General features: G+C 38.8%; 1 protein-coding gene across 1 annotated transcript in view; it reads right to left on the reverse strand.

Annotated features, from left to right (window-relative positions):
- Positions 1–20911, reverse strand: part of LOC125398824 (cytochrome P450 3A6-like) — a 57388-nt gene that overhangs the window by 25334 nt on the left and 11143 nt on the right. The window contains 5 exon segments of the mRNA XM_087898080.1: positions 623–771; positions 2455–2543; positions 2781–2894; positions 9224–9323; positions 20776–20791. Of these exon segments, the coding sequence (XP_087754206.1) occupies positions 623–771; positions 2455–2543; positions 2781–2894; positions 9224–9323; positions 20776–20791 (468 nt within the window).

A 20911-nucleotide genomic window follows, 5' to 3' on the forward strand; every position in this document is an offset into this window, starting at 1 on the left:
ATAGTCTATTAAGAATATGAAGTTGAAAGCCAACATGCAAAAATATTCTGGAGCAGGACTTTTGGGAAAATATATACAGAGGATCTTGCAGCAGTGAGACAACCAATTATTCTGGCTTGTTGGTTTTATTATCCAATGACCACCCCATTCTCATTTTCTTTGAGTTATTCTTTATTTATATTATATAAAGTTCAATTTAGAAGGCCATTACAATTTCTCAATTTTTACATTTAATGTAAGGTTTTGGGAGGCTTTCTTTATACCTTTTTTTCATTTTTGAACATGGAATGCCCTGCTTAATAGGACCTCTGTGGCTCAGTTTCCTTTGAGATGAAACTGTTCTACATAATCTGACGGTACAAACCTACCTCTCCTTTTTTCAGTTTATGTTTATTCAAATCTCCTAGACCTATGAAAGTATTGAAAAGTATTAAGCAATGGTGAATAACCACATGTGATGTGAACGCATAAAGGGGGATAATAGGGCTAGATCATAGAGTGAGGACAGTGAGATAGGGGAGAGAATTAAGTGTTTATGTATACACTATGAGAAATTTTTTACTTTGCATACTAATTGAAAATAAATTATAATGTTTACATAGTTGAAATATAGGCTACATACCTACAGATATAATCAGTGGTTTGAGAAAGCTATATGTTACTAGATTTCTGGTATTCTTTAGAAAGGGATCCTGGGGGTTGTTGAGAGAATCAATGTTTACTCCAAATGATGTGGCAGTGATTACATCCATACTGTATGCCCCAAAAATCCTGAGTAGAGAAACAGGGGAGTTAACAAATAACACACACAACCTGTGAGCTGTCTGACAATTTATCTGTCGCCCAAGTATATATTGTGATGTCTTCCAAATTCAGCATGATTTTGCTAGCCACACCATTTCCAGAACCTTCTCCATTTTCAGTTTGATGAAGTTAGAATAAACTTGTTTTTTACCTGGTATTTTTCTAAAATCCTCCACAGAAATTGAAGCTTTAGACTGTCCAGTTATAAACAATAACATTCTTTCCTGACAAAATCCCTTTCATGTACCACTCTCGTGGTCCTCTCCTTTGGGGGTGTTATTAATTTAAAATTTTCATTTATTTTACATCTGGATTGCAGTTTCCCCTCCTTTCCTTCTTCGTATTCCTTCCTTAGGCCTCTTCTTTACCCCTCCTCCATACACTCTTCCTCAGTTTCCAGTCAAAAAGGGGCAGACCTTCCTTGGGCCTCAACAAAGCTGGGCACATAAAGTGGAGATAGGATCAAGCTCCAACCTCTGCACCAAGTTGAGGTAAGACAACTCAGTGTGGAAAATAGGTTCCCAAAAGCACTTTAAGAGCCAGGGACCAGTCCTTGTCCTACTGCTATGAGCCTCACAAACAGATCAGGCAACATGACTGTCGCCTACATGCAGAGGGCCTAAGCCGGTGCCATTCAGGCTCACTGACTACCAGTCCAGATTCCATAAGCTCCTATGAACTCAGGTCAGCTGTCTCTACCTCTCATATTTATTATTTGCCACTCCCATTGTTATTCTAAAATATTCTTCCTTTCAAAACTATATAATTTTCTTCTAGAGTATACAACAAGACAACAACTAACCTAATTTTGTGTTGCATACACAAGGGGGATTTTCCCAATGCAATCTGGAAGGGAATTGTTACTTCTCATAAGGTTCATAGCAGAGTAACATCACATTCCTCTTTTACTCTGGTGATGAAATAATTTAACATGCAAAACAGTAGCTGGTGGGAGTCATATGACTTCTTTGGGAAACAATGTCTAAGAATAGCATGCACAGCTCTGCTTGTGGCAAGTCTACTAGGCAAGAATTTGTGGACAGTTCCCTTCATAACTCTGTGCAAGACCCTAGGAGTACGTGTGTTATGTGCTTTCCTTGTTTTCACTATGTTAGCTATACTGCTGACCTAAATGGGTCACAGTATCATGAAGTTTAAAGATACATATTTGTATAACTATTCTGGGATGAATGATTTTGACCACAAGAATTTTAAAGAAATACTATTACATAGATAATACCAGGAGTTAATGGGAACATTCAAAGAACAGAACAGGGAACAAAGCAAAATCACAGAAACCCACTCTTCTCTCATTTAATAACTATGAAAACACCTCCAAGAAGTTAAGGAAGATAGACAGAAGGAAAAGGGGTAAGCAATGGCAACACTTAAGAATAAGTTTCCAGGTTATGGTGTTTATAGAACAAAATGGAAAATCCTGGCATTCTCCAAGAAGGAATAGTACAGTAAAAAATACAGAATGGATTGATCCAATTCCGGTTGGTAAGTTGATTGTGAGAACCCAGATCATAGTGGATGGTACAGATGTAAATATTAAGCACAAGAGAGAAAATTGTCCTTCACCCTGCATGATACTGTGACCATATGTTCTGACAAAAGGCCCCAGAAAATGCGTACCCCACTACTCACATTTTCATGCTAATGGGCTTGCCTTTCTCTGCTTCCTGACTCATGTTTTTCACCAGCACATCTCCATACTTTTGGATGATTGGAAACATCTAAGCATAATATACAAAACATTCTGTTGTTAAAATGTGAGGTTCTGAGTCCCAAAATAACAAGACATCTATAATTATGAGAAGATAATCATGTTTTAAATGTAATGGATCTCAATAGATCAGATACCATTCTTAGAATGTAATGCTCAAAAGAACATCCCTTTGAAGAGATACTGGTTTTAGTTGTTCTCAGATATACTCTTCTACATTTATCATACAAGTTCTTCATGTTCTTACCTCTTTCAGTTTTCCACTGGTGAAGGTTGGAGTTAGCAATACTCGAACTCTCTTCCACTCTTCATTCTCACAACCAGAGACACCCTTTCTCAATAATCCTTTTATACCAGAACACTACAATATCAAGAAAATTAGATTTTGTCCCTCATGAGATTGGTTATCTAAACAGTTGTCAAACATGGATAAAAGAAAGAATATTCCCTTAATGTAGTTTCTGACCCTCTTCTAGGTGTCCAGTTTTATGCTAGAATCTCAATAATTTTAATTACAATGCCTCAAACTGGGACTGGAGTGATGCCTTATTGGTTAAGTGCACTTGCTCTTCTTGCAGAGGACACTGTTTCAATTATTAGCACCCATATTTGGTGGTGTACAACTAACAAACACAATATGCAGGTATGTGATACCATCTTCTTGTCTTTGTGATCACTCGTACACCTTCAATTCACACACATACACTCATGAAAAATATACACATATGAAAAATATACACACATGAAAAATAAATTAAAATATGTAGAATGCCTCAAACTAAAGGAAGGATACTATAACCACATTGTGTGGTGTAAAGATGTCACTAACCACATGGAATACCTAACAATTATACACAAAAATTAAGAATATGTTATGTGACAGAATATCTCTAACTACTCCTACCCAAGGCCCAGGAATATTTTAGAGGAAGGGGTTGAAAGACTTCAAGAACTAGAGCAGTATTGTCAGACTGGCCTCTGAACATGACAGGACTATAACACACATGAACTCTTAGTTGCTATGATTACCCCAAGACACAAAGAAGATCAGTACAATAAAAAAGAAACAACATTTGGGGGAAAGTGGCTCTTGATACCACCTCCCCATTTAATGAACTAATGATAGTGTTTTGCTTGTATGTATGTATACATGTATATATGTTATAGAATATTACTTTCACTATGTATAAATGTGTTACATTTATTTATGCTGCAGAATATTACTTTAACTGTGTAGAGGTGTGTTACTTTTTGGTTGCATTTGTTTAACAATGTAAGGATGTATGTTTAATTATATAAAAATGTGTTGCAGCTGTTTCACCTTGCCTGACTAAGGCATCTGATTGGTCTAATAAAGAGCTGAGTGGCCAAGAGCTAGGCTGAAAGAATGGGTGGAGATGCTAGGCAGAGAGAATAAATAGGAGAAATGTAGGCTCAAGACAGAGAAACAAAAGAGATAAGGAGGAAGAGAGAACAAGAGAGGTTCCCAGGTCCATAAGCCAGACAGTCATCAGCCATCCAGACATATAAACATTGAGAAAGAAGGAAGGTAAAGAAGATCAAAAGCAAAAGTATAGATAAAAGGAAGTAGACTAACAAAAACCCAGGATAGCCAAAGCAATCCTATAAAATAAAAGTACTTCCAGAGGCATTACCATCCCCGACTTTAAACTCTACTACAGAGCTACAGTAATAAAAACAGCTTGATATTGGCACAAATAGCAAAACACACACAAAAACAGAAATGTTGACCAATGGAATCGAATCAAAGACCCAGATATTAATACACAAACCTATGAACACCTGATTGTCGACAAAGGAGCTGAAATTATACAATGGAAGAAAGAAAGCATCTTTAACAAATGGTGCTGGCATAACTGGATGTCAACCTGTAGAAGAATGAAAATAGATCCATATCTATCACCATGCACAAAACTCATGTCCAAATGTATTAAAGACCTCAATATTAATCTGACCACACTGAATCTGATAGAAGAGAAAGAGGGAATGAGTCTACAACACATGGGCACAGGAGACCTCTTCCTATGTAGAACCTCAGTAGCACAGACAATAATAGCAACAATTAATAAATGGGACCACTGAAACTGAGAAGCTTCTGTAAAGCAAAGGACACTGTCAGTAAGACAAAAAGGCAGCCTACTGACTGGAAGACGATCTTCACCAACCCCTCATCAGACAAAGGTCTGATCTCCAAAATATACAAAGAACTCAAGAAACTAGACTTTAAAATGCTAATTAACCCAAATAAAAAATGGGGTACTGAACTGAACAGAGAATTCTCAACAGAAGTTCAAATGGCCAAAAGACACTTAAGTTCATGCTCAACCTACTTAGCTATCAGGGAAATGCAAATCAAAACAACTCTGAGATACCATCTTACACCTGTCAGAATCGATAAAATCTAAAACACCGATGATAACCTGGTGTAGGTGGGTCTTCTCTATTTTTGGTTGCTTTCATTGGTTAATTAATAAAGAAAACTGCTTGGCCTGATAGGTTAGAACATATGTAGGCGGGGAAGACAAAACAGAATGCTGGGAGGAAGAAGGCAGAGAGGCAGACAGTATAGCTCTCCTCTCCAAGATGGACGCAGGTTAAGATCCTTCCCGGTAAGTCACCACCTTGTGGGGCTACACAGTTTATTAGAAATGGGTTAATCAAGATGTGAGAGTTAGCCAATAAGAGGCTGAAACTAATGGGCCAAGCAGTGTTTAAATGAATCCAATTTCCATGTAATTATTTCGGGTAATGCTAGCAGGGGAGGCTGCGGGAAGCGGGCCGCTATTCTTTTTCCAATAGCCTATGCTAGAGAGGATGTAGAGTAAGGGGAACACTTATCCGTTGTTGGTGGGAAGGCAAAATTGTGCTACCACTATGGAAATCATTGTGGCAGTTTCTCAGGAAACTGGGAGTCAACTGACCTCAGGTTCCAGCAATTCCATTTGTGGGAATATACCCAAGAGATGCCCAATCATACTACAAAAGCATTTGTTCAACTATGTTCATAGCAGCACTATTTGTAATAGCCAAAACCTGGAAACAACCTAGGTGCCCCTCAATAGAAGAATGGTTAAAGAAGGTGTGGAACATATACACATTAGAGTTTTACTCAGCGGTAAAAAACAATGACGTCTTGAATTTTGCAAGCAAAAGGATGGAAATAGAAAACGCTTTACTGAGTGAGGTAAGCCAGACCCAAAAAGAGGAATATGGTATGTACTCACTCATAAGTGGATTCTAGCCATAATTAAAGGTCTTTGAAACTATTATTCGTGATCCTAGAAAAGCCAAATAAGAAAGTGAACCTAAAGAAAATCATATCGCTATCCTCCTGGATATTGGAAGTTGACAATATTGCCATGCAGGATTTGGGAGCATGGGGGTGGGGTGAGGTGGGGATAAGGGGAGATGGGGGAGAGAAGAGAGAAGGGGAGAATGGGGAGAGCTTGAGGGAATGGAATGGTTGGGATGAAGGTGGGATAGATGTGGGAGCAGGTAAGTATATATCTGAATTAAGGGAGCCTTTTTAGGGTTGGCAAAAGACTTGACTCTAGAGGGGCTCCCAGGTGTCCAAGGAGATGTCCCCAGCTTGCTCCTTGAGCAGCAGAGGAGAGGGTGCCTGAACTGGCCTTATCCTATAGCCACACTGATGAATATCTTGCATGTTACCATAGAACCTTCACCCTGTGATAGATGGAGATAGAGACCGAGACTCACAATGGAGCACTGGACTGAGCTCCCAAGGTCCTAATGAGGAGCAGAATGAGGGAGAACATGAGCAAGGAAGTCAGGACTGCAAGGGGTGCGTTCACCCACTTAGATGATGGTACAGATCTAATGAGAGATCAGCAAGGCCAGCTAGAATGGGTCTGATGGAGCATGTAATCAAACTGGACTCTCTAAATGTGTCTGATGGTGGAGGCTGACTGAGAAGCTAAGACAATGGCGCTGAGCTTTGATTCCACTGCATGCACAACTTCCTTAGGAAAAGAACAATGCTGGAGGGATTGTTACTCCACATTTCAAATACATTCGATAGCTATGGTAATAAATATAATATGGCACACACAAAAGATTTATTGAATAATGTAACAAACAGCCTACTTAAACATGAGCACATACAACTCCAGCAATCTGATGTTTGACAAAGATGTTAAAAAAGAGACACTATTAAAAAAAAAGCAAATTCAATAAATAGTACTATGAAACATGATATTCACATGCAGAGGAATAAATTTCCATATCCATCACCTTATAACAATCTAGTTAAAATGCATCAAAGGCCTCAATGTAAAACTTGAGATGTCAAATCTGGTAGAACAGTATCTTGTAGTGTGTATCTTACACTAGGTGTAAAAAAGTAATTTGTGAATAGAACTCCGTATGTCTAGCAATTATCAGGTTAACAACTGACAAATGCTTCTTCATGAAATTTAAAAGCACAATACAGCAAAGAAAGCAATTAATTATCTGGTGGTGGTGGCACACACCTTTAATTTCCACTGTCAGGAGGCAGAAGCAGGTGGAACTCTGTGAGTTCATGTTCATCCTGGTCTACAAAGTGAATTCCAGTACAAGTGAGGTCTGGTACACAGAGACCAAAAGAATAAAAGCAATCAATTGAGTGAAGACAAAGCCCACAAAGTGGGAGAGAATCTTTATATGTTTGAAAAGGATTAATATCTGAATGTGTAAAGAACTCAAAAACAAGGAACCAAGAACAACACAATTAAAAAATAGACTATGCTTAATACTTAGTAATGAGGAATATAGTGACTAAACTGACCATCTTCTGTAACCAGGCAAGGCTTCTAATGGTGGACCTGGGATATCATCCCAGTCACAAAATCTTCAATTTACAATTTGTTCTGCCTACAAGATGTGCAGGGGTAACAGAGGTGCAGAACTTGTGGTAATGGTCAAACAGTGACTGGTCCAGATCAAAGCCCATACTTTGAGAGAGAAGCCACAACTGAAACTGCATGGAGGGCCTCAACCAGAGTCTGGATAGTTCAGAGACCCAGGATAGAACCAAACATGCCTGCCCCCCCCAAATCACCAAAATTATTCCTAATTATATTCTGCTATACTCATCGACTGGAGCCTAGTGCAATTGTCATCAGCGTGGCTTTGTCCAGCAACTGATGGGAGCAAACACAGAGACCCATAGACAATCATTAAGTTGACCTCAGGGAACCCTGAGAAAGAGGAGAAAGAAGGACTTTAGCAGCCAGAGGAGTCAAGGGCACAGATCACAGAATCAACAAAAGAGTGTTCATAGGGGATCACAAAGGCTGAACCAAAAATTACAGAGCCTTATGGGTCTGATCTAGGTTCTCTGTGTATGTTATGGTTGAGCAGCTGGTGTTCTAGTGCAACTCCTAACGATGAGAGTATGGTTTGTGTCTGACTCGCTTGCCTTCTCTTGGGACCATTTCCTCACTACTGAGTTGCTTTATCCAGCCTTGATATGAGGGTTTGTGCCTAGTCTTATTGTAACTTGTTATATAAAATGTTCGGTTGATATCTCTGGGAGTTCTGCTCCTTTCTGAAGGGGTGCAGAGAAGAAGAGGATCTGGGAGAGAGAGGAGGTAGGGGAAGAAACTAGAAGGACTGGACAGAGGGGAAATTGCAGACAGAATATAACATATGAGAGAATAATAAAAAATAGAGAATGAGAAATGGTCTAAGTGGTGCACGGCTTTATTCCCAGCACTTGGGAGTCAATGAGGGCAGATCTCTGTGAGTTGGAGACCAGCATGATTTACACACTGAGGGAACCATGGCTTGACTTGGAGACACATGCCTTCAATCCTTATACTTGGGAGGCAGAAGTGACTGTGAGGTCAACGTGATCTACTTACTGAATTCTAGGATATCTAGGTCATATAGTGAGACTCTTTCTCAAAAATGAAAAAGGAAGAATAAGATGAGGTTCTACAAATGGGGAAATATGTGGTAGGAAAAAGAAAATGATACAATTATCTTTTAATTAAAATTATAAAAGAAAAATTTAAAGCTGTTTATGTAAGAAGAGATGAACTTGAATAATGTTAATATTTTCTTTTGGTAATTTATCCTGGCTCTGTCATTAGACAAAACTGTACTTGAATGCAAGCACTGACACTTAATAACAAAGCCTTAAGCATGCTGCCAGATGAAATAAATAAACAGCCAAGAAAAACCGAAGGATAATGGAAAAACAGCAACTTTAATCTTAATTATGACTACCAAGCTTCTTTAGGGACTATGAGCTGACATAGAAATGAGGTAACAGAGTAAGAATACATTTCTGGACAAAGACAACAGAGTTACATGAACTTCTGGCTTCTGCCATGTGACCCTGTTTGTCCCCACTATCTTTTGAAAAGGGTCACATTTGCTTTTCTTTCCAGAAAATTGATCACCACCAGTAACTCATAATACAATTTTTAAATGAATGCTTATATTTTTACTTTTTACTTTTGAGATTATGATACAATTACATTTCTCCTTTGTCATCCCTCTTTCTAAACTCTTCCATGTACTCTTTTCTGATCTCTTTCATATTCAAGTTTTTTTAAAAAATAATTGTTACAAGCATATATACATATGTATACACATATATATTTTCAAATATAACCTCTTCAGTTTGCATATTGCTCACATTAAAAGAAGAGAAAAATATACCTGCCGATTTGTGAAGACAGAATAAAATTCCTTCACTAGCACTTTTCTGATCATGTCTGGCTCTGCAATGACCAACAGAGGCTGCAACCCATCATACAATCTGTATTAGGAAAAAAAAGATATGGTTAAACTTTGATCCTGATTTTACCTCCGGGTCTACAAGAAAGGGCAACAACTGCTGCTAGGTCAACCACAGAAGCCACTTGTTAGTTCTGGAAATAAAGAGTAACATAACCCAGGAAAAGCTGAATGCCATGACAAAAAACAGCCCTCCAAATGAGCACATTTGGGAATGATCTGTGCTCTTCTTTATAATTTAAGTTCAAAGACAGTTTTAAATCCCAGCACATTCCTTGGAAATGAAAACAGCACAAAAGTAATATGTTTTAAGTTAGTCAGGGAGGACATAGAAAAAGCAAGAAAGCACCAAACTCTGAAGGAAAGAGTGCTTGGAATGCCAAGATACAAATCAAGAGTTCAGATGACACTAGATCTTAGGATTTTATGTCCCAGGGCCATGGATAAATAATATATATGTATATACACGCACACACACACACACACACACACACACACACACACACATATATATATATATATATATCACTCTTATACAAACAATATATACTACTGATTAAGAATATGATTGCTCAGTATACTGGTAACCTGAGAAAAGAGCCATATTGGTATCTACCATGCAGTGTGCAGCACTTGATAAGACTTTTCAAGTCCAGCTTCTCAAATTTGTGTTTCCCTAGCTTTTATCTTATCTACACATGCTCTGATCCTCATATGGAGCCCAGGTGAGGAAGGGCTTCCAGACTGCCTCTGGAAACTGGGTTATTTCTTATGTTCTTATGCTTAGCTTGATGTTTTACTCATTTCCTATTTCACCTTAGGATTTACCCCTAAGAGGTATAGTCCCAAAAATAGTTGTGAAGGATCAGAAAGATGATGGTGAATCAATCTTCTCTAACTCTTTCCATGTCAATAAGGGCCATAATCCTCAACCAAAGATCATGTGTCTCTTTTCCTAAAAATATAAAACTGTTATTTGGAGGAAAGTTCTTCGATTCCAAAAATAAGTCATTGTCTGGAATCCTATATCATATATGGTTTAATTTGTTCAACCTTTAAAATTATTAACTATCTATGCTTTGAATGGAGGCTGGTGTTGGACTCCTTCCTAGGAAATGATAATAATTGTGTACAAATTTAAAGATAAGCTATTTTTTCTTTTCTATTTCATATGTAAGTGTGTACATAACTGCAATGAATGTGCATGATGCTTATGCAGAAGCTCTTGAATGTCTGAGGTTGTATCAGATTTCCTGGGTTTGAGTAACCATAAGGGTGTTGGGACCCAACTGTGGATATTTTGTAAAAACAAAAATTCCTATTAACTGCTAAAACATCTCTCCAGCCCCTAAAGATAAACTGTGAACAATTAACAAGCAATAATATTACAAGAAGTTCCTTTAGAGCTATAAGAAATGAAGCACAGCACAGTCTTGGCAATCAGTCACCTGGCCATGTCAACTCAGAAGACCCTGTGATTAGTACTGTTTTTTCTGATGATGGATGAGAAGAGATGAAGAGGCAGAACAACCTACACCATGTTTGTGGCACACAGTATGGCGGTGTCACTTTTTCCCATTCATTCTCTTACCAAAGCCCCAGGAGTTTTGAGAGGGAAGATCTGCTGCTGTTGACTAAATCATCACACAAAATAATTAATAAAAATCCTAGAAGGCAACAGCATGGTGTAACTCATCCTATACCTGTTCTTCAAAGTGAGTAGTATGTGTTGAGAGACTATATCCCATACATTCCTGCTAAATAGTCATTGACTGTTTCCAAATGTAAAAAAAATAAAAAGAGAAAAAAAATCATCAATGGATGTCACAGACCCCTAGGATCAGTAGTTAGGAGGCAGATATTGAAGTCAGTGACCTCTAGGCCAATATGGGCTTCATAGACACTTCCAGGACAACCTAAGACACATTTAGATCTGGCCTAAAAAAGGGAGAAAAGCAAGGAAGACTCAAACCTGAATAAAGAACTAGAGAAAACCAAGAAATGCTGAGAGTTAATGAAATACCCTTCCCAGGGAAGACTACACCAATTGATTATTCACTTGCACATGGTCAGTTCTGAAAAGATACATATGAGTGACATTTTACAAACTGAGGTTGTACTTAGGAAACTATCTATCTATCTATCTATCTATCTATCTATTTATTATCTACCTATTTATATATGTATAAGCACACATATATGCATTTACATATATTCAACATTTACATATATTTATATATGTACATGTAATAGTAATTAATGAAAAGACAATATGTCTGAAAGAGAGCAATGAGGGGAATGTAGATGTATTTGAAGGCAGAAAAGGGAAGGGAGAAATGAAGCAGTATTATAGTCCCAAACAATAAAAGAAATAATAGATATAAAATAATTACAAAGTTTTGATACAGGAAATTAAACCAAAAGTAATCACAAATATGCCTGTTTTCTGGTAGCCTGTCTCTAAAAATGTATATATTTACTGTAAATAGTTTTCTAACATGATTTTGCTTTTCCTTAAGTGCAAATTGGTATGGGAAAGAAGTGCTATCCTGAATTATGAGGACACATTACATGTCATCTGAAATAATACATTCCACACAATTTAAAAGTTCTAAGGAAGGGTAAATGAAGGCAAGAATCCTTACAAAGCACTGGATGCAAGTAATATTATGTGTCCCTGGATCATGAAAGGATTGTCTGCAAATTTCTCAGTCTTTCATACTGAGTCTTTCATACATACATATGGAACTACTGGCAGGACATGCTGTCACACACTTAAAAATAGGCAAATGTGATTATGTAGGCAAATGTGATTATGACTGAATAGAACAAGTAATCACACATGCATTTCCAGATTTCCATGGTGGCCTGCTCTGGGTGCTGAGGAGAAAACATGGGCTTTCCAGGGACCTTGCAGTGTTGGGTGATTTGGCACTATTTTGGTGAGCAAATGTAAGGTGTGTTATAGAAGAGAAAAAGAGAGAGAGAGAGAGAGAGAGAGAGAGAGAGAGAGAGAGAGAGAGAGAGAGAGAGAGATCCTGTGGGGAAAGGAAGATTGAAGAGATAAAAGCAGTGATGAGTGGGTTGAGGTTAAGTGTCACCCAGGAAATGATGTCTTCGCCTGGACTGCTACCAAGGCCCATGTCTGATACCACAATGGGCCTAGAAGATAGGATTACATGGAGTTGGAACAGCCCGTTGTTAGCTGCAACACTATGGAGAACTGTTTCTGTCCCTTATCAACTGTAGCACTCAGGAGAGGCTAATATACCTTGCTTAGACTGCAAAGTAAAGCTAACTGATGATGGGTGAGCTGGCCCTGCAAACATGACAGTGGGAAAGAGGATCCCATCCTCTCTTGTTGGCCATGTGGTAGCATGAGAGAAAGAATGATGCCCCACCTCATTCCCTCACCACCTCAAGCAGGAAAATGATATGACCTAACCCCTTGCCAACTGCATCACTTCTAAGAACAGGTTCTGTGCCTCACTTGGGCAAAACAGTATAACTGATACTGTATACAGGGTGCAGGTGAGTCACCCAGAACAGTGAACATGGAGATCATCCCTGCTCATCATCTGTCATTTGCCGGCTTGTATGAGGGAAAGATGCTACCCACTAAGATATCTGTTGCAGGTTGGGAGAACTGGCACTGAGGTCATTAGAGTGGGGGTGTTGTCTCTGTCCCTTACCAGCTGCAGGAGTCAGGAAAGTAGCCCCCACACCTCACCTGGTCAACATAGTAGAGATGGCCCTGGTGGTGTTTGTGTAGGTGAGCTGGCCCTGAGGATATTAAAGCAGGAAACTGGTCCTGCATCATTGCTTGTTGCTGCATAAAGTGAGCTAGCAATGATAGTGCTGAAGTGCTCATGCTTGCTGTGACGACATGTGAGAGCTGGCAGTCTGACCAACCCTGCAATAACAACACAGTCCCAGAACCAGGAAGATACGGTGGCCCAACCCAACATCCACCCCATCTATGATCTTCTGCCGTCTGTGAAGGGACTGGGACTGTAGATCCAAAACTTCAGGAATGACACAGGACAACTATAGGATATCGAAGAGGAGTCCCAGTGAGGGCCCACTATTGATAATGGATCAAAAACTTGAGAAGCTGAATTAGAACAATGATTGTTTGCAATGAACAATTACAAGTAGAAGTATATGGACTAAGATGCATACTGTGTGGCTGGAGGTGTGTTATGATTTAGCTGCCCTCATTCCCCCTGACTGACAGCAGAACTTCCTTGTGGTCTGTAATTGACAAGGATGTTTGTGTTCTTTCTGCCTGGTGGTATTCCACAGAAGCAGTAGAGGTATAAAAGGCTTTAGATCAGGGAAGAATAAAGGTTGCTGTTCTTCCCCTGAAAAGAAGCCTCCGTGTCTCAATCCTGGCTCTTCCAGCCAGTCTCAGCATCCAGGCTGCACCAGCAACATGGCAAGTGGAGGTCCCATCGAGATCTGGAAAGTGGGGATATGTGAATGGGGTCGATCTGTCTGCCAGCTAAATCAAGGAGCATATTGGGGAAGGTAATGTGTTTTTATTTTTCATCCCAAGAAATACTCTGAGGGACACCGTCCAAAAGACTCATAAGTATAAAGAAGAGGCAGGAGGGTGAATTGAAGGCCTCAAAAAGTAAATGAAACTCTTAAAGCAACAAGACACAGAAGTAACAAGGAAGACAGCCAAAGATTTTGTACAAACAAAAGCTCAAGTTAGCCCTTGGTTTATTATTGGAGTGGGTTTAAATGTTCTAGACTGGGAACAATCCAAGTCATATTAAAAGGAGTATGTGTTTCTTCATCCCCACAGATACTCTGAGAGATGCCCTCTGAAAGACTGGCCAGTAGGGAAGTAATAAAGAGGAGGCAAGAGGGTGAATTGAAGGCCTCAAAAAGATAGAATGTATACAGATGCATGCTATTGTGTTGATTGTGTTGTCTTTTGTTTCATTTGGAGTTGCACCAAGATTTTGGTTCCTAAGACTGTGTTCTGGACTAGGGAAAGACATTTGATTCTGGAAACTGCTAAGAAAGGTATTTTGACTTCAAAATATAAGCCTAAGGATTTGATGCTTTAGAAAAGAGGTTCTGCCTTTGTCTCCACAGAGTATGAGAACCTGTGAATTCATTGCAAATTTATGTGGTTTGATTCACCAAGACCCCCAAAAATGTTGATGTAAAATACCCCCAAGAATGCAGCACCCCTGCTCAGCAGGAAGTAGCCAGACAGGTTAATGATGCCCAAATTCCCTAAAAGATTATTAAAGTGGGGCCCCTTCAGTGGTTCAGGAGCAGGAGTAGTAAGCCTGCTTCCCTTAGTTCTGATCCACTCCATGCAACAGTTTGGGCCCAGTGAGAGTGCTTCTGGGGTCAGAAGGCAGCTGGAGCAGAGTTTTGATAGGTGGCTGCAGGGAAAGGCATGTTGTGCTGGCCCAGTTGGTGCCCAGCCTAGGGGACACCACGGCGGTGTCAGGAGTATCAGCAAATATGGCAACAAATGATGGACCATAGAAGATTGGCAGAAGAGAGACCTTGATTGCTATCTTTGGCACCACAGCTACTGATGCCAGAATTGCTCTCTGCAAGACTGTATAGATGGTTAAGACTGTCAACCAGCTGGCTGGTGTACCACAGATGTGCTACACTATAGCGTTCACAATAAGATCAATCTCTCTTTTTTCTTTACTTATGTCCTTCTTTTTTCTTCATTCCCCCCTCTCTTCTTTCTTCCTTCATTTATTCACTTTTTCATACTTATTTTTCTCTTAAATTTTATTTTACTTTAGGCAGGAGATTACAAAGGCAGAGGTGGATACAAAGGGAAAGAGAGACGAATGGGATTGACATACATAATGTGAAAGACACAAAGAATAAATTTAAAAATGAGGCAAATGTGTCCCAAGATACTCCAGAATTGACAAAATTGTCATGCTGTTAAATTAAAAAAAAGACTCAAACCCCAGGATATCAGGCTCATTATTTAACTTCCATAATAAGAAGTTAATGGAAATCCTTCAGGATTTGTTGATGTGGTAAAACAAAATACTGGACATGCTTGAAATGGGGATTTTAATGATAATCAGGTTTTCATTTCCAGGACAGCTTATGTTCCAAAATATTTCTTTCTCTAGTATTTTGTTTGTTTGTTCGTTTTTTTTTTTTTTTTTTTGGTTTTTCAAGGCAGGGTTTCTCTCCATGGCTCTGGCTGCCCTGAAACGTGTTCTGTAGATCAGGCTGGCCTTGAACTCAGAGATTTGTCTTCTCCTGATTCCTAAGTACCGGGAAAAGGCAGGTGCCACAACTGAAGAAAGATGCTTAAAAGAAACCCCATACTAGCTCAGAATTGAGAAATCAATGGTTATTTATTTAGAGGTGGACTCACAAATCAGAATCCTCTGCCTAATGGGAGATCAGAAGCCAAATTCCATAGCCATAGAAAGAGCTCAGATGCTTGCTCTACATCTTCTTATATAGTATTAGAGGCCATTCCCCAGTGGATGGGTAACCACTGGCTGTAAGACTTCCTACAGCACCTCCCCTTTCTTTTTTAAAATATGAGAGTTCAAAGTTTAATACAAAATTATATTTGCTAATAATTCAATAATTCAATAATTATCCTATCCTAACTAGTAAAATAACCTGACCAAGTCATGAGAGGAAAGTAACTACAACTATCTAGAATTCAACCCCATCGAAGATCCTAGAAGGGAAATAATATTACTTGAGTAAGCAGGAAGTGCAATCAAGCAACTTCCAAAATGTGCAACAAGTAACAGAGACAACTGGCTACCTGGGTGCAAAGTCTCATTTGCCACACTGAAGCAACCAACTTTGGCTAAGGCCTATAATAATTGAGAGACCACTTTCAGAGGCAAGAAATTTATTAAAATTATCTTACCCTGTTTTGGCAAGGTTTGACAGTCCCTCTTATCCATTTCTGAATACCATGTGTCTTATCAGTGGTTGAGGCATTTCTTCACCCAAAGGCCAGTTTTGCCAAGAAGAAAATGAGCTCCAAGTGGAGTGTCTTTGGTGCTCAAAATTTAGACATAAAAGAAGTCTAAATGTGTCACAATGTTGGATAAATGTACATAGGCTTGGGAGAGAGAAGAAAGAGTATAGACAGTTATAAAAAGAAGTAAATATTTAAAAAAAGGGAAAGTCTTTAAAGACAAAGAGTACAGAAAGAAAAATAAGCCACACAAAGATGGAAAATTGACAGAGAGTCTGGATTATGTGTAGTATTGTGTTTTCTTTGAATTTTTTTTATTGTGAATGAGCCCATTGTATGGGCTGCTAAGTTAAACCAAGCTAAAGGTATCTTGATTCCAAAACTTGGGTCTAAGGACATGTTGCTTTGGGAAAGAGGTTTTTCTTTTGTTTCCACAGAAAATGAGAACTTGTGGATTGCTTCGAGATCAATATGGTATCATGGAACAAGATCCCCTGAAAAGTTCCCAAGAAAACCTCCCAAAAATTACTTTGCCCAACTGCTTACTGAGATGAACCTAGCACATAGGATACACTATGAAAGACCTGATTAACAGTGCTCCCAAATAGCAGAAAGCAGTATGGACAGAACTATGCCCATATTCCCAAATATTGTTTATAAATATTCTTTTACATTTAAAAGGGGATATGATATAGATATGAATAATTTGCATTGATATGGATCTTGGTTTATTAATACAATTTTTTAATTTATTTGTTTATAAAAATTTCCACTTCCTCCCCTCCTCCCCATACCCTCCCATTCCCCCCACACCCTCTCCTCCTGACCCCCACTCCCTCTCCTCCTCCCTCTCCATTCCTAAGAGCAGTCAGGATTTTCTGCCCTTGGGAAGTTCATGTTCCTCCCCTCTCCCTCCAGGTCAAATACAAATTTAAGGTGAATTTTGTTATATGTATATTTCTGCTCTTGATTAAGGTATTGTGATTATATAGTTCAATTAAAAGAAACCAGCAGCTGAGAAAAAGCCAGTAGAGAAGAAACCAGCCAAAGAAGAGAAAAAGCCTGCTGCTTAATCTATTAAAATTTTTCATTCCATTGAGCAAATAGAGACAACCTATTTGAATAAAAACCTGATCAAAGCTGCAGTGAGAAAAAAAGGAAAAAATGCAATACATAATTAAGAAATATTGATTAATAGACAATCATCTATCTTGGCATCCAACCTTGCAGTTCTAATCAGATTCACAATCCATCTGTCAGCTTCCTCTGGAGTCATATTCAGTTTTTCTGCTAGCATGTTAATGCTGATACATTGGTGGATACAACAAAAGGTTTCAAATATGAAGAGACGGGCATGATGTCAAGATTGACTCCAAACTAGGTCATGTGGTAATGGGTAACAATGCAGTATCGCCCTATCAGCAAGTGATTGAAAAGACAAAAAGTCTTTCTTTTAGAAGCCAAATGTTGGCCATGAATATCGAAAAGAAACTCAATCAGAACAGTAGATCAGAGGCTCCCAACTGGGCAACTCAAGATTCTGAATTCTACTAAAGAATTCTAAAGAAAAGAAGAAAAAGGAATCAGTAAAAGACACAGTAACCATTATATATAAAGGATGACATACATTTTTAGAAGCAATTGACATGTTTGCTGTAAATTTTGGAGAATTTAAATAAAATTGGCCATGATTCACTTTAAAATAAATAGACAATCATCTATAAATAGTAAAGTTTGTAGTTATGCTATTTAGATTACCTAGATGTACAGAGAAGTCTTTCAGATGGATAGGGATTCTTCAAATCTTTCAGAGATCTTCAGAATATGGCATTTAAAATGTTTAAGGACTTAAGATTTTTCAGGACAGTGAGACATATCTGCTCCTGACTGCATCAAGCTACTTCAAAAGGATGATGGACATTGAAGAGGCTCCTTATGGAGTTGGTTAGCCATTTGGGCAAGGAATTGCTCTTGCCTGAACTGCTGAACTGGATATGCAGGACACACCAAGAAACGACTTCTGAACTTGCCTAAAGGTGAAATGATCCTTTGGAGTTCCTGCTTGCTAAGAGAGTCTGTGAGTCATTCTGCAGGACACAGAAGAAAGTGACTGGCAAACTGCCAGTATAGGCATACCTGTCTTTGAAATTTTCTGCTTCATAGAAAAGTCTGCTGGATACTATGAGCCTGTAGGGTGAAGATGGATGCCCCACCAGTACAGAACTTTGGGTGATTGTCCAGGCAGCAAGATGTCTCTGTCATTTCTAAAGTTCTGGAAATTGCTTACAGTGTACTTTCTGTTTACTTAGGTAAATTGTTTTCTTCTGGAGTCTTTGATGGAGTTGAAGAATTTCAGTTATAGTTATAGTTTTCTTTAGTTATGATAAAGGTAAAGTATATATGTAGATATTGTAACTGCAATTCTTGCTTGATAACTGTTTTGTTATATGTAATTTTACTATGATAAAGCCTTCCTTTTTGTTTAAACAGAAAAAGGGAAATGGTGTGAGGTTCTTCTGTCCATGTGAAGCTTTCATTGGATAATGAATAAAGAAACAACCCCGGACTGTTGATAGGGTAGAACTTAGGTAGGTGGGGAAGATGGAACTGAATGCTGAGAGGAAGAAAGCAGAGTTGGAGAGACACCATGGATCCACCAGAGACAGATGCTGGGAATTTTACCCAGTAAGCAACTGCTACATGGTGATACATAGATTAATAGAAATGGGTTAAATTAATATAAGAGTTAGTCAATAAGAAAGTAGAGCTAATGGACCAATCAGTAATTTAATTAGTAAAGTTTCTGTGGGGTTATTTCTGGGCTAAGCTATCTAGGTAGCCAGGACAAACAAGTTGATCCTCCTGCAACTCTTGGCATTACTTACAACACACAACTGCCCAACTTTGTTTTTTATTAAAAGCAGTAGTTGTCTTTATCTGTGACAATTTTATTGCTATATTTTGATTCTGAATTCCTAAAACACTATGTCTTTACCCCTCATTTATGAAGAAGAAATTTCCGTGGTCTAGAAGACATGGCAGCCTATGACTTGCATCCATTTATTTTCAGTAATTCTGCAATTACTCTATGACCCAACCATGGAAACAATCATAGAATGTATGGTAGACTACCAGTCCTTGTGACTTTTCCTCCCGCCACCCATTTGATCCATTCCATCACTTGGGAAGATCTGACTATCAGAGTATTTGCTAATGATGTGCAGGTTATTTTACAATTCTGACTATTTTCCATGTGCTTTCTGGCAATTATCTCATTAACTGTACTAGCACAATATCAACTGTTCTATTTGTTCATCATTGGTGCTTCGGTATGGATGTGTTCCTTTCAGTTGAGTGACTAGTAAGGCCTATTGTTTTGGGGTCCATGACAGAGAAGATAATATTTATTAAACAACACAAACTCATTCATCCCTTGAGTTTTCTAGTTTCCCATTGCACACAGGTTACTCTAATGTACTCGTGTTTCCTAGTATCTCATAAGAAACACATGCTTTGATTTCAGAATGGAATTCCCCTTTGGGTGCAGGCTCCATGAATCAACAGAACTTTGTGTCTCTGAATGGATGATCTAAGGTACTGTTGACTTGACCTGGAACCACCCACCTGGTCTGGATGAAGATATGTCTTAGAACCCACTCATTGACCATATCCTGTCATATTATTTTCAACAGAAAAATATCAACTGGACATCTTGGTCATTATTAACAGTGTAATGACCTATTGGATTAACAGTGTAATGATCTATTGGATTTTTGATCAGATGAACAGCCATGTATGGCATAGAAATTCTTTTGTATGTGGACTCACTGCTTGTTATTAACCCTGCACAATCATTATTGTGAGCTCCTCTATTCAAGTGAAAGATACTTCAAGATTACTTTTGCAAATTGTATCCTCTCTGGTTGTGCAAACTCTTCTGCTCATAAATGCCTTCTTTTACTTCAATAGCCTTCACTTGCTATGGTTTGTACTCACATTAGGGATATATCATATGGTGATTTTGGACAACAGTTTGTCTTTGAACTTTATCAGACTTTTATTACAAATAAAGATTTCTAGGTCTCTTTTTAATCTTTATTTTATTATTTTTGAAGTAGTTATAGCTATAGTGCCAGAGACTGCTTCCATGTTGTCTCTTGCTCAACAAATGCAAACTTCCCATTTTGTAAATCAGCTTGCTTATAATACTTCTGTGGCTTTGAAAACACAAGTACAAAACTACTAGCCCCATTCTGCCCCCAAACTTGCCTATCCTCCTGAAACCTCAGTGGAACTCTGAAACACAGGTTACTACAATACTGAGGGGACCAAGAGGTCAGTGACCAGCCACACAGAAGGTCACTGCACCTTCTAGGACCTCCAATGGGGCAAAACCCTGGGCCTCTCCCTGAACTACTAGGCTTCTCTAGTCAAACAGCAGGAGAGTTTCCTGTAAGTAGGTTGCCCCAATACCCACCCCCATTCCACTGTACTCCATAAACTACTAGCCCCATCCCACCCCCAAACTCGCCTATCTTCCTGCAACCTTGGTGGAACTTTGAAACACAGCTTCCTACAGCTTTCTACAGAGAGGACCAAGAGATGAGTGACCAGTCACATGGTGGGACACCCCACTCTCTAGACTCTCCATAGTG

The sequence above is a fragment of the Myodes glareolus genome, chromosome 2, assembly GCF_982192425.1.
Source record: "Myodes glareolus chromosome 2, mMyoGla1.1, whole genome shotgun sequence".
NCBI lineage: Eukaryota > Metazoa > Chordata > Mammalia > Rodentia > Cricetidae > Myodes > Myodes glareolus.